Source organism: Nicotiana tomentosiformis, chromosome 4, assembly GCF_000390325.3.
Source record: "Nicotiana tomentosiformis chromosome 4, ASM39032v3, whole genome shotgun sequence".
Classification (NCBI taxonomy): domain Eukaryota; kingdom Viridiplantae; phylum Streptophyta; class Magnoliopsida; order Solanales; family Solanaceae; genus Nicotiana; species Nicotiana tomentosiformis.
Window position 1 is genome coordinate 134,006,175 of NC_090815.1, and position 14,595 is coordinate 134,020,769.

The 14,595-nt window shown below is 37.1% G+C and overlaps 1 protein-coding gene across 2 annotated transcripts; it reads left to right on the forward strand.

Annotated features, from left to right (window-relative positions):
* Positions 1-1,806: 1,806 nt before the first annotated feature.
* Positions 1,807-6,328, forward strand: LOC104117846 (GDSL esterase/lipase EXL3-like). Of its 2 annotated transcripts, XM_070200286.1 has the most exons (6): positions 1,807-1,956; positions 3,803-4,005; positions 4,241-4,371; positions 4,810-5,040; positions 5,673-5,928; positions 6,049-6,328. In XM_070200286.1, the coding sequence occupies exons 1-6, from the start codon at positions 1,919-1,921 to the stop codon at positions 6,237-6,239; spliced, it is 1,050 nt and encodes a 349-aa protein (XP_070056387.1). In that variant the 5' UTR covers positions 1,807-1,918; the 3' UTR covers positions 6,240-6,328. The 2 variants fall into 2 exon arrangements, with proteins under 2 accessions (XP_070056387.1, XP_009627261.1); XM_009628966.4 differs by lacking the exon at positions 1,807-1,956 and having other exon boundaries at positions 3,577-4,005.
* Positions 6,329-14,595: the final 8,267 nt, after the last annotated feature.

Consider the following 14,595-nt stretch of genomic DNA (forward strand, 5'->3'; position numbering starts at 1 on the left):
TTATATTTGGGAATTTCGGGCATACGGAATTTTTTGGGGATTGGTTTTGGGACCACACTCGAGGGAAAGGCTTTTGTATGAATTTTTTTGAATCAAGCCCTTTTATCATTGGTGGATCCCCCGGGATTTGATCGACCCTGGCATTGTACGTTTCCACTCTCTTGTCGTTGGCTTCGACTCATTTTGTGAGTTTCTCGACCAATTTAGTAATTTCAGGAGTGGTCCCCGATTCTTGCTCGTTTGATTTCACTATGGCGGGCTCCGTTCTGGGGGTGATTTCTCGAAGCGGATTGGGATCCGGCCTGCTTTGTATATAAGTTTGGTTCTGTAACTAGGCTATCGCTACTTGTTGGGCTTGTAGCATCTCGAAGATCATATATAAGCTGGCTCCAATTTCTCCCGCATTATGGGTATCTCGGGCTACAGATTGAGTACTGCCCTGAATATTCTTTTCTGGTTCGAAACGCCGATTCGCCTCCAGAGCTATTCGTGAATTGACATCCAATGGTACTTCGGCTCGAATTTCTGGTACTTCGATTCGAGCCTCAGTGCCATCGTCAAGTGGCCTTCTGCCCCCGGGTGCCAAGTTGTTGGTTTCATCTTGAAGGCCGGTTTCGTGGTCGATAGGTAAAGCCATTGCTGATTTTAAGTTGTAAACTGGTGTGTACTGCAGATTTATGTCAAACAATCACTGTTATCCTTAGCCCCACGGTGGACGCCAAACTGTTTAACCGAAAAATCGGATAACGTTAAATTTATGTATGGTTCTAAGGATACGTGATACCCTTTGATACAAATCGTATAGAGAGATAGCAATACGAATATTCTTGACTATGACAAAGGGAATAATGAATCAGAGAGAACGAATAAAATGAAGTAAAACAAGCACAAGGAGGTATCTTTTGTTCCAGTGTATTCAGCGTGTCCATAGCTTACAAGGATCCCCTTTTATAGTAGATGGTCATTACTTTATTTATAACAAAAAATAATAAAATAAAGCATATAGTGGAGGACCCATGATGATTTATCTCTTCCTCGATTCCTGTCAAAATTCTCTTTCTTGGTGCGGTTGCAACGGCTCTTGTCTGTGAACTTGATACTGGCTCGAACTCGTTACTGGGTCGAGCCCTTCGGTCTTGGCTCGAGTTCGACCTTCAGGATGGGCGTCGCGCATTTTCGACCTCGAAGCAATGCCTTGCGGATCGATTTGGTCACGGGCTCGATAAGGTTATCGAGCCTGGCTCCTCGAGCAGCCTTCGGACTCGAGGCTCGTTAGTACTGTCTTCAGAGCTTACTCCCAAAATCCCACTCCGACTTCTTACCACTTGAACTCGATCGAACGTAGGAATGTCGAAATCTATTTTCACCATATAAAAAACAAAAAGGAAATAGATAGCAACAATTACTATGGAAACAACACCAAGCCAGACCTGAAGTCCCAAGAAATTGCAATGAATAATTCTTTCAAAGTTAGCATGTTATGTTGCTGAAATAATTGGATTTGAATAATTTTTTCAAAGTTAGCATGTTATGTTGCTGAAAACGTTTTTCACAAGTTAGCGTGTTATGTCCCTCTTCTACAAGAAAATAGTTGATGTAGCCTACTGTTTTAGTGTCTCCTTTTACAATAAGAGGTCAAAGAATCATTCCTAGCTCACATTTGCCTTTCCAGGAAGTAAGTCTATAAATTTTAAAATCACAAGGACAAGCAAACCAAGAGTTACTCGTGTTAAGTGGTATCATTTTATATTACTTATAGTTATTTTGCATGCATTGTATTATTTATATATATCTAATAAAATTTTTGGATGACCGCTTCGACTAAGGTAAATCTCCCACACAGGATATCATGTATTACCGGTTATAAGAAACACAAGATCATCGAAAGTAATTTGGTCACCACCAAGGGAATAATGGGATGGCTGAAATTCCTCCGCTCTTAACGAAGAATTTTTGGTAAGGAGTACTTTTCTTCCTTAATGGACCTATCCAATACAAATTCAAATTAGTTGGACCAATGGCATTCAGATATTTGATGGTTAAAAATACACAAATAACCGGTCATATTTATTGTTTACTTTTTCTAGCCATATACAGATTATATATTAATTTTACACAATTATATACATACAATACATAAATTATGTATATATTATACCTCTACCGGTTATTTTTAGTTTAAACGATTGGTGGGCAGCTATTTGGGCTAATTCTTCTAAAAAAATATAAACTTCGAGAAATTACACCAGACGACCTATTGGAAATGAATAGTTTTGAACTTTATACCCTCGATTGCTCCATGCGCAAACCTTCAAAGTCAAAAGTCAAAAGATTTACCTAAGGGGAGGCAAAACTTGTTAAAATTAAAGTTTTGCCCATTGGGCAAGTGAAGTCAAAAGTTTAAGACCACTCACTTCCAAGGCCATTTTGTAAATCAACCAACAACTTAAAATAAAAGTAGCCAGTGAATATAATATATATATATATATATATATATTAAAATTTTAAGCTTGTGTAGTTTAAAGAGGGTGAATGAGAAATGGAGAGAAAATGAAATATTTGAGTTTCCCTCCTTGGCAAAGGGACATTGTCCCATATTGGAGGAAGAAAAGCCTTTTGATGGGTATATATATAATTGCTCTTCTTTTAGCTTTTAAAGAGTTAAGAAGAAGGCAAGCCTCGCGTCGTCGTCGTCGTCGCTCGCTCGGCTTCGGTTGGATTTGGTCAAAGATCGATTGTTTAACCTTTTCAGAAACAATATCAGCAACTCTATAAATATACTTTGAATCCCAGAATCTTTCCTTAAGAAATTTTCTGATCTTCTTCTTCTTCTTCTGCACAAAAATTCCAGTGTGTTTTACAGCTTTCGAGTGGCTCACTGTTCACCGGCGTTTTGGTACCAACACTCCGGTGAGTTAAATCGTTCTATCCTGGGAGGATATATTTCAGCACCTCGGGTACTTGAGGGGAATAATTTCCTTAAGGACACACTGTGTATTCAGTGGGTTTGATTTATTCCTACACTGTTTTTCCAGAATTTATTTCTTTAAACAAGTGTTACTAACTTTTATATATTTCAGAAAGTTTAGTGATTTAATTGTTTATTACAGCAATACAGTTTTATAACTATATATATATATATATATATATAACCGTATACAATTAATATATAGTTTATGTATACCATCTAGGAAAAGTAAATAATAAATTTGACCGATTATTTATTTAAAGATTCCTACTTTGTATTAATTGAAACCACCTTCAACGTGGGAGGTTAACCTTGATCCCTGCATCGTACTTCTTGATTACTATTAAAGAAGCTGTGCATGATTGGTTTAAATCAGTAAATTATGTGTACAATTTAATTATTTTGGCACATTTAGAATGAAGTAGCAAAATAACTAGGAAACTTTTTTCATGTTGTGAAAAATTGCAGTAAAAAGTTAGTTTAGGTTCCAAAGAAGCCATTCACAAGGATCTCTTGTGACCGGTTATAATTAAATAGAAGAAAATATCTCTCCAAAGATCTTTTTATTTATTTTATATTAATCTCAAGGACATATAACTAAAAGAACATTTGTAATGAATCATAAAATCGATCAATCCCATATATCTGTAGCCTCTCTACTAGCTACTCAAGTACACACGACATTTGCAAAGCTTTATAAATCCCACACCTTCTTTTGTTAGTTTTATTGAAAAGGAAGTGTCTTAAGTTGTATACAATGTTTTCTTTTGGTATAGTAAAGTGTTTGTTGTATAGGGTAAAGGTTTTACTCTATGTTACTTTTGTGTTGTTTAGTGTATGTGAAGCGAAGGTGCAGCTTCCACAGAACGTGATATTTAAGGCAGTGTTTGCTTTTGGAGATTCAATTGTGGATCAAGGAAATAATAACAATATTACAACGCTAATAAAGTGTAATTTTCAGCCTTATGGTAAGGATTTTGTGGGCGGAATGCCAACCGGAAGGTTCAGCAATGGCAAGACACCGCCGGATTTGATAGGTAGTATTTTGAAAACTTTTAAGTACAAGCAAAGTAGGGATTTGGATTTTATGAGTTTAGTATTTAAAGTTTTTAACATTAAACTTATTGTACTTTTGAAATTCATAACCTAATATTAGGTTAAAATATTACTCTACATATATATGTCTATATATATATATATATATGTGTGTGTGTGTGTCTATATTCTGTGTCAAAATACTGAATTCAATTGAACACTTTCCATCAATTTCAGCGGACGAACTTGGGATAAAAAAGCTCATACCGGCTTATCTAGATCCAAATTTGAAAACTGAAGATATAAAAACTGGAGTAAGCTTTGCATCAGGAGGTTGTGGATATGATCCTCTAACAGCTACTCTCGTGGTAACTTTTTACGTATTATATTATCCCTTCGGTTAAAGTAATTAACCATTTCTAGCACTCCTTCCGTCTTAAATTATCTGTCGTATTTTCTAAAAATAGTTATCTAAAATTATTTTTCATTTTAGAAGTTCAAGACAAAATAAATTATATTTTTCCCATTTTAACCTTAATAATAATTTTTCTTAAAGATGTAGATAGCATATAAATAGAATAAATATTCAATGAATAGAGATTATATAAGACGATAATAAGAATAAAACAGTCCAACCCTCCTCCTAATTAATGTTTCTTAAGGGGCGTGTAAAAGAGAAACACGACAGATAATTTGAGACGGAGAGAATATTTATTTGTGATGGATTTAATCAGTATAATTAGCAACATTAATCATTCCCAACACTAATTCTTGGTCCTATTTTTTTCTTTCTAAATGTTAATCAGGCAGCCATACACCTATCAACACAATTAACTCAGTTCAAAGAATATATTGGGAAGCTGAAAGGTTTAGTTGGGGAAGAAGAAGCTAATTATATTCTGAAAAATAGCTTATTTATGGTGGTTGCTGGCACTGACGATCTAGCCAATACTTACTTCACTGCTGGAATTCGCTTAAAGCAGGATATTAACTCATATACTGATCTCATGGTGGCCGAAGCTTCTAAATTTCTCAAAGTTAGTATATATACCTCTATGCCTATTTTCATTTTATGTTTACTAATTATGACTCAGAATATTGAAAATAATTACTAGTATGAGTCAATTAATATATAAGAGGCATATTTTAAAAATAAGACAACATATTCATATTTAAAATTTTGGAAAAACGTATTCGCACCCCAGTACTTAAACTATAGATCATTTAGTTGTGCGGACTTTTTTAATAAAACCGACATAAATTTTGTTGGGATCTAAACTATGCGATGGATTCTGGTTTTTGTAGGTTATTCTTTACAAGTAGAGTCGGGTATTCATTAGATTAAAAAATAGGTTAAAGTGTGGAATGTGCTGATATTACAACTTAAGCCAGCAAAACAAATATGTCAGTGCTTCGGAAGTTTATATTTACATTGGTGGCAATATTATGATTTTTGTGTGATAAAACAAAGTTATGTAAAATTTGATGGAAAAAAAAGAGATAATTTAGTGATCCTTTATGAAATTTACCTATTAAATAGTTATCTGATCTCAAAATGAATGAATTCCGCCTATAAAGATAGTTCTTTAGTACCATTGATTACAAATTAAATGGATTTTCAGTAAGTTACATAAATACTAATTCAAGTGTTATTTTTTCCTCATGGAAGGAATTGTACAAGTTGGGAGCAAGAAAATTTTGGATTTTAGGAATTCCACCAATCGGATGTTTGCCATCACAAAGAACACTTGCTGGGGGGATTTATAGAGTGTGTTCTCAAGAATACAACGAAGCTGCACAATTGGCCAACACCAAATTCTCTACTGCAATTAATTCATCATCCAAAAACTTACCTCAGTCCAAGCTCGTCTTCATCGATATCTATAATCCTCTACTTGGTCTCATTTTTAATCCCCAAAAATATGGTACTATACACATTAACCTTCTATAAACGTACTCCAAAAAGTTGCTTCTTCCTCTTTTGTTCTTTATTTTCTTGTTTATTTCTTTTATCAATTTTGTGCTATGTTATGAATTGATTGTAGGATTTGAAGAAGTAGAGAAAGGGTGTTGTGGCACAGGAACAATAGAAGGGGCAAAACTATGCAACAAATTCAGTGGAACATGTGAAGATGATACAAAGTATTTGTTTTGGGATAGTTATCATCCTACTGAGAAAGCTTACAAGATTATTGTTGATCAGATCCTCAAAAAATATATCAACAGCTTCTTGTAAATGCATGAATTCGATCAAGATCAAGATATGTATCACCTAGTTCGTAAACGTTGAATCAAAGGTCCAAAAAATGTGTTCAAATTCGTCCAGCCTGTGCTTCTTTCTTGATTCCGTTGATAAATTAAAGCTTTATTACTTCATATAAGTAATTGAAAATCAAGTATATTGATGTTTATTTATGTGAAGGAGAGCCTTAGAGCAACAGTCAAGTTATCTACATCTGATCAACGAGTTCGAGTAGTGGATCAGGCACCGATGCTTGCATCAGGATGGGCTGCCTACATCACACCCCTTGGGATGTGGCCTTTCCCCGGACATGCGTGAACGCATGATGCTTTATAATGCTCTTTTATTTTGATGTTTTATACTTCAATACCACACAAGAGGGGGAGGGGGGAGGTGATTTGTGAGGTACCCAATTTTTCGCGTGCACAGATTATAGAAGGACCTGGTTCTTCTATGTGTTCCTTATACTATAATTGCGGAATAATAAATACAGAAAGTAAAGAACACAAGTATTTTTATGTGAAAAATACCTGGCTCAAAAGGTAAAAAAACCACGACCTACTACCCAGTAGGATTTTTACAACACTTCACTAAATCATTGAGCCAAAAATAACGTTTACAAAGCTCTTGTAAACCTAAGGATTACCTCTAACCCTTTGTAGCAACCAGCTACAGGCTGTTGCGACTGCTTCAAGTTAACTCTAACTTGAACAATACAACTCGAGTTTACAACCTCTTGTAAACCTAAGGATTAACTCTAACCCTTGTAGCAACACGCCACAGGCTGTTGCGACTATTTCAAATTAACTCTAACTTGAATAATACAACTCAGGTGCCTAGTACAATTTGCTTCTAAGAAAGATGAAAGGTATAACGCAAAATGTCTACTACACTTTGAACTAGAAATAAAGAAAAACACATAAGAAACTCTTTATGGAACTGGTTCTTTAATCTGGTTCATGTAGTTTCAGGATCATACTCTTGAATCTCACAAGAATTGCTCACAAAATGCCTTGTTATTTTGCTCTCAATTCTGATTTTACTTCAGTACGTGAGTGTCACCTGTAAAAGAGAATGAACTGATATATATAGAGTTAGTAGAATAAGAAATAACTAGAGTTCTAATGCTATACTCTTCTTTGATGGAAGAATTCTAGTTATCTTCAACTTCTAACTCCTCTCTTATCTAGAATAGAGTTGTCTTTGAGTAAGGAGTCCTGCTCCTTATCAATTATGAAACCATTTCATTCAGGAGATATCAGATATAACCATTTAAGCTTATCTCCTTCACGTGCATGCCTTGTGCTTGAATCCGCACGTGTCTGTGTATATTGTTATGGACCTGGTTCATGCGTATGTTTCTTTGTCAATTATCAAAACAAGCTTACTTAGGTCAACAAATTTCCCATTTTTTGATGATGATAAACTTTGTGCTTTTCATAAGCCTGAAACCTGTTTCAACTCAGCTCAACATCTGTAACGACCCGATCGGTCGTTTTGAGCTCTAGCATGTCGTTCGGCGATTTGTGGCCTTGAGTAGCTTCACTTCATATTCTATGACTTGTACACATGGTCAGAATTGAATTTCGGGAAGTTCAGAATTAATTCGGATAAAAAATTCTCAATTCGGAAGTTTTAAGTTGGAAGAGTTGACCAAGGTTTGACCTTTTAGTAAATGGCCTCGGTATCGAGATTTAAAGATTCCAATAGGTTCATATGATGATTTCGTACTTGGGCGTATGCTCGAGTTGAGTATCGGGTGGTCTGGGAGCATTTCGGCGCTTATTGTGGAAAGTTGGCAATTCTAAGGTTTTAGAATTTTCTAAATTTGGTTTGAAGTGGACTTTGGCGTTATCAATGTCCGTTTGGGGTTCTGAGCCTTAGAATAGGTTTGTATTATGATTTATGACTTGTATGTAAAGTTTGGCGTCATTCCGAAATGTTTGAGTGTAATTCAGACGCGTTCGTCGAAGTTTGAATATTTGAAAGTTAAAAGGAGGATTTGATCGTCGATTCATGGTATTGATGTTGTTTGGTTTGATTTGAGGCCTCTAGTAGGTTCGTGTTATATTTTGGGACTGGTTTGTGTAATTGGACAGGGTTCCAGGGGCCTCGGGTGTGTTTCGGATGTGTTTGGATTGTATCGCGCTCTTATTTGATGTTTCAACGTCGTTTCTTTGGACATAAGGGATACCATATTAAGAAAACAACCTTTGATTTGTGATTGGATTGATTTATTAGATCCGTATCATAATTATGGATCCATAGCAATAAGAATCGTCGAATTCTGAGGTCGTATGAGAGAGTTATGCCCATTTCCGTATCAAGAAACATTACTGATTTTTGGTGCGGACTTTGTTCTTCGCGAATGCGAGGGAGGTCCCGCGAACGCGAAAAAGGAAATTTGGGTTGACCGGTCAACACAAAAAATTTCTCTTCGTGAACGCGAAGGTATCCCGTGAATGCGAAGAACAAAAATCGCATGGACGGTGTTTTAAATGGACAAATCGAGCATTTTAGTATTTTGAGCATATCTTGAGTTCTAGAGCTTCGTTTGAGGTGGTTTTCGCAGCGTTGTTCTTGTATCAATAAGGGTTTAAATATATGACCTTTATTATGATATTTTTCCATAACTATTTTCGTTGGTTATCATTTTTATCCATGTTTGGATTGTAGAAATTGGGGTTTTGAGCTCCAAAGTTATGAGATGGTAAATCCTTGATTTAAGGGACAATTCATGGACGGAATTAGATGATTTTTGGAATATAAAATATATAAATTATGGGTAATAATTATTTTCTATAATTTTCAAAATCTGGACGCGTGGGCCTGGGGGTCGACTTTTCTTGATGAGTTGGGAATTTATTTCTAATTGTTAAATTACGAGTATTGGAGTATATTTTAATTGGTTTGCACGTTGTTTGATTAGTTTCAGATCGTTTGGCATTGGTTTGAGGTGTTAGAAAGGCGTTGAAGCCGGTTATCGGATTTCGGAGCGAGGTAAGTCTCCTATCTAACTTTGTGAGGGAAAAATTACCCCGTAGGTGTTATATTTGTTATGTGCTACATGTTGTGGGAGATACGCACGTATGAGGTATCGAGTGTCCGTGCGTATGCTAGAATTCTTGGTTATGTCTGGGTAGACTTAGACTCACGCCATGCTTTAATTGTATTATTTGCGTTATTCTTGCTTGTTTAATTGCTTTAATTCGCATTATGACCTGAGACTAGACTCGCGTAAAGTAATGGACTCGCTATTTTAGATACTTGACAAGCTACTTGTTCAGCTGTAGAAATTGTACTTCCCTTACTGATTTCTTCCGCATTGTGCGTATCCATCTAAAAGTTTTCTTAAATATCATAACTCACACGTATATTCGTGAGTGGAGTCAAATACCCATAAAAGCTTCATATTCTAATGGGATCGGATCGTTTGCCTTGGCAACTTCATGAAATACTCTTATGGGATCGGGTCGTTCGCCTCGGCAGTATCATGTAAAACACTCTTATGGGATCGGGCCGTTCGCCTCGATAGTATCATATTCTTATGGGATCGGGCCGTTCGCCTCCGTAGTTCCACACTCTTATAGGATCAGGCCGTTCGCCTCAGCAGTATCACACTCTTATGGGATCGGGCGCCATTTGCCTCAGCAGTATTATATTCTTATGGGATCGGACCGTTCGCCTCGGCAGTATTACACTCTTATGGGATCGGGCCGTTCACCTCGGCAATATCATGTATCATATTCTTATGGGATCGGGCTGTTCGCCTCAGCATTTCTATAAAAACCACTCTTATAGGATCTGGCCGCTTGCCTCGGTAGAATCGTGCAAAATACTTGATAAGAAGTCCACATATTCATGAATTTTCCAAACTTGAGATGTGACCGTTGATTTGGTGTTGACCATTAGGTACTCCATTTGAGAGGTATCCAGTGTTTGAGGACTTTGTGTTCACTGTTCAGCTATAGACCGTATTATTTGCCTTTACCTGTACTCATTGTTACCTACCATGTTTCATATTTGCCTACTTTATTATATTTGATTTGCTGTACCACTAGTAAGTGTCAATATCGACCCCTCGTCACTACCTCTTGGGGGTTAGGCTAGATACTTACTGAATACACGTTGATTTACGTACTCATACTGCACTTCTGCACTAAATGTGCAAGATTTGGCAGGTTCATTTGGTGGTCGCTTGGGCGCGGAGGCGCAGCTACTGAGTGGACTCTATGGTGAGCTGTATTCCACGCCACGATTCGCAGCACACGGAGTTTCCATCACAATTATTTACTTTATCCTGTCTACCTTGTATTCCAGACAAATGATATTTTGTTATTGTACTTCCTAGTAGATACTCATGCACTTGTGACACCGGGATTTGGGATGTTCTAGAATTTATTTATGATTTTTCTTACCATTGAGACACTTCTACTTTATATTTTACTTAAATCATACGTATGTATGATTTTTGATGCATTGATCTCTCTATCTAATAAGATTCATGATTTCAAAAATAATAAAATGAACAATTAAGTTGGTAGTTCACCGTTGACTTGCCTAACGGCGACGTTGGACGCCATCACGACCTATAATGGATTTTGGGTCGTGACAACTTCAACACAATGTTAGAACACTTTCCATTTTAAAGTCGCAAATCATCAAGGATCAGGTTCATTAGATTATAAACGTCACAGTCCGAAGTAAAAAGCACAACCATATCTTTCCCCTTTTGGCATCATCAAAAAGTTGCATAATTATGTTAGATAATTAGATTTTATTAGATCTTACTCATGTCCATTTAAGCAACTTCAAATGCAATCATGGAGTCAAGTCTCACTTATTAATCTAAGGATATAATCCATCTAAGAAACATCAACAAACAATTAGAGCAAAAGCAATTGATTATCATTGATAAGAGTCATCCACAAAACATAGAAGGAAATAAAAGTACTGCACCATGAGAAAAAAAAACAAAAAAAAAGTCCCATTCAGGCCACTGGTTTTCTAACTAGGCTAGGAAGGGTTTAAGGCTGGGAAGGACCAGGTTCTTGGTTTTTAGCCTGAAGTAGTTTCAGCATGTCATGAAGAATGCCTTCATTCTTCTCCATTTCCTTTGCAATCTCAGTCCTGAGAGCATCCCTCTCAGTTTCTACTTCTGCCAGCCTCTTCTTCTGCCTCTCAATCTCAGCATTCTTAGCCCCACTCTCCTGCACCAAGGCACTAACCTTTTTGTTCACATGCACCCTATTGGATGAACCAGGTTCTTTGGGAGCAGTATGTACTTCATAGTCACACGCATTCAAGGTGTTGGCCCTAAAGTGATCTTTGCTTGTGCTCACAACCCATTTCTTGAGGGGAACCATGAAGTGAGCAAGCACAGCAGTGAGAATGAATCCATAGGGTATGGCGTGAGTTTTGGTGCCAGTTAGAACCTTGTCAAGGAGCTAGATGATAAACCCTGACCAATTGATCTGCCTCCCACTATCCAGGTACTCCATAAGGACCAGGTCCATGAAGGTGGCAATGTGCCTTCTTTCCTACCTGGGCAATACAACCTTGTTAACAAATTCAAAAAGCAACTTGTGGGCATGCTTCATCTCACTTTTGTACACAACCTTGGGCTATAGTTCTAACTCATTGTCAGCAACTTTCCTTGTAATGGCAAGGTAGGTAGGTAGATTTTCTAGGCTTAGCCATTTTAGCTTTTTGTAATCATTGTACCCTTCAGCAGGTACCCCTAGAATCTCTCCCATTTCACTGTCGTCAAAACTCACAGTGACACTTTTACTACACTAGTGACCTTACCATTCTTGATTTCATAGTTAGCCATGAACTCCACAATCTCTGCTCTGGCTAGTCTTCCTTCCATCTGAAGGACCATGTCCTTCCAACCCAGAAGTTCTAGCTTCTCCAGCAACATCACCATTCCTTCCTCCTCCAAGTCCTTGAGGATTCTACCTTTCAAGATTGTTCGCTTGCCAAACTTTACCATTTTGTCCTGTTCTTCATCAGTTTCCTCTTTTTCTTCACTTTCTTCTTCTTCTACTACTTGCACTTTCCTAGATTTCCTAGTAGACCTGGTTCTTTTTGACAAGGCAGAAGGCTCTGCATCAACATGCTTTGAAGAAGACTTCTTTTTGGAAGTCTTTCTTTTCTTTGCTTTTGGAGTCATAACCTCCACCTCCCCTGCCTGGTCTTCATCATGAAGGACCAGGTCCAACTCCTCAATTTCAATTACCTCAACAGACTCACTCACTTTCTTCTTTCCTTTTGCAACAACTTTTCTTTTACTCTCTTCTAAGGCTCTTGCAAGTTCAGCCTCACTCTGCTTCTTCTGACTCCTTGTAGCTCTTCCTCTTGTAGGATGAGTCTCTACAGGGATAGAAGAGGAAGCCTTTCTCTTCTTGTGTGCCCTAGCAATTCCAGGGATTTTAACTCTTGAACTTTTCTTCTTCTTCTTCGGATTGTAGCTGTCGGACACTCGTTTCAGTAAATCTTCGAGGGGTTCCTGCACACATGGAACAGGTTCTTGGAACCTCTTCCTCAACCAAACCAGTCCCTAAGTTGCATTAGCATCACCGGATCCACTACCTCCTTCTTCTCTCCAACTTTCTTCCTCCTCAACAACCTCCTCACTTCACAACACCATAGCCCATGTTTCCTCAGTCAACTCAACAGGTGTAGGTGAAGTTTCAACCACTCTTTCTTTTTCCTTTCCCCTTACATCACCTTGAACACCCTCACTCTCTTTTTCTTTTTTTTTTTTATTTTTACCACCAATTCTTTCAGACTCAGCGGTCTCTACCCCAACAATAGAACCAACCAGAACAAATCTGTTCTCCAAATTTTCAGTCACTTCAAAAATGACATGAGAAGTAATGTCTAGACCAGATGTTACCTATTTTGTTTCATATGAAACAATTTCTTTCCCCTCAGTAGCAGACTTAAAAGATTCTTCTGATTTTTGGGGTTCATCTGCTTGGCTTTCTTTCAATTTATTATTTGCTTTCTTGATTTGTTCACTTCCTGCAACTACCTTATGAGCAAGCATCTTGAACCTTCCTTTCTTAGAGGTGGGTATGGTTTAGAATGTGATCGAAGGTGTAGGTGATGATTCTTTGGGTGGTGAAGAAGGATTTTCAGAAGGGTTTTCCATTGCTGTGTGTAGAGGAAATGTGTGTATAGAAAATATGAGAGAAGATAGAGAGAATTTTTTGGTGGCTGGAAAATTAGAAATGAAGAAATGGGTAAGGCCTAATAAATTTAAAGAGGGAGAGTTTAAGTGGGTAGCGGTAGCTTTTTAGAAGTTTAGAAGTCTAATCAAACTGGGAAAGTCAGTTTTAAAAGACATTCGACTCTTCCCTTGGTCTCATTATGGAACGTGGGACTCCTTTTTGGTGAAACTGGTTCATCTGTAACGGATAAACTTTAAGGGGATTAAATGGGACTCTCTTTTTGATCATGATCCAAATATAATTATTTCAAAATATACGGAGTGGAGACTATATACTATGTAATCTTGATGAACCAGGTTCTTCACTGAGAATTCTCTTGTGTAAGTCTGAATTTTCTAAGAAAATAAAGATAATATCATTAGAGATTAATGAGACATTTTAGCACATGGCACACGAGTATACTAACGAAAGTATGAGACTGAGCAAAATCTAATCTAATTATTTATAAAATTCACAAATTATCTAACTAAATATTGAGTTAGAACTGGTTCCTTTTAGGTGATCTTAATCATCCCCAATTCTAACATGTTCCTTTCAAAGTGATCTCTACTTAGAGCTTTTGTGAAGATGTCAACTATTTGCTTGTTAGTAGCACAAAATTCTATAGTGATCAAACCTTTTTCATAGTTGTCCCTCAAAAAGTGATTCCTAACATCTATGTGCCTAGTTCTTTTGTGATGAACCGGGTTCTTAGTCATACTAATTGCACTGGTGTTATCACAAAAGATGGGGATACAACCTACATCAATGCCAAAGTTCATTAATTGTTGTTTGATCCACAACAATTAAGCACAACATGAAGAACCAACCACATACTCAGCTTTAGCAGTAGACAAGGCCACAAAATTTACTTTTTGGTGGCCCAGGACACAAGACATGATCCAAGGAAGTGTACCATACCTGAGGTGTTCTTTCTATCTACAAGAAAGCCTGCATAATTAGCATCAACATATCTCACTAAGTTAAAATTACTACCTTTTGGATACCATCGACAGAGGTCAGTGGTGCCTTTTAGGTATCTCAAAATTCTCTTGACAACAGTCAAGTGAGTCTCCTTTGGATTTTCCCGAAATCTAGCACAAATGCCTACACTGAAAATAATGCCAGGTCTA

What these genes read in the sequence shown, in the direction of transcription:
- LOC104117846 (XM_009628966.4), top strand. Translation starts at nt 3,726, where the DNA reads ATGTTTTCTTTTGGTATAGTAAAGTGTTTGTTGTATAGGGTAAAGGTT. An exon ending in AAGCTTCTAAATTTCTCAAA is followed by an intron (nt 5,041 to 5,672) that starts GTTAGTATATAT and finishes TCCTCATGGAAG; the next exon opens with GAATTGTACAAGTTGGGAGC. An exon ending in TTTTAATCCCCAAAAATATG is followed by an intron (nt 5,929 to 6,048) that starts GTACTATACACA and finishes AATTGATTGTAG; the next exon opens with GATTTGAAGAAGTAGAGAAA.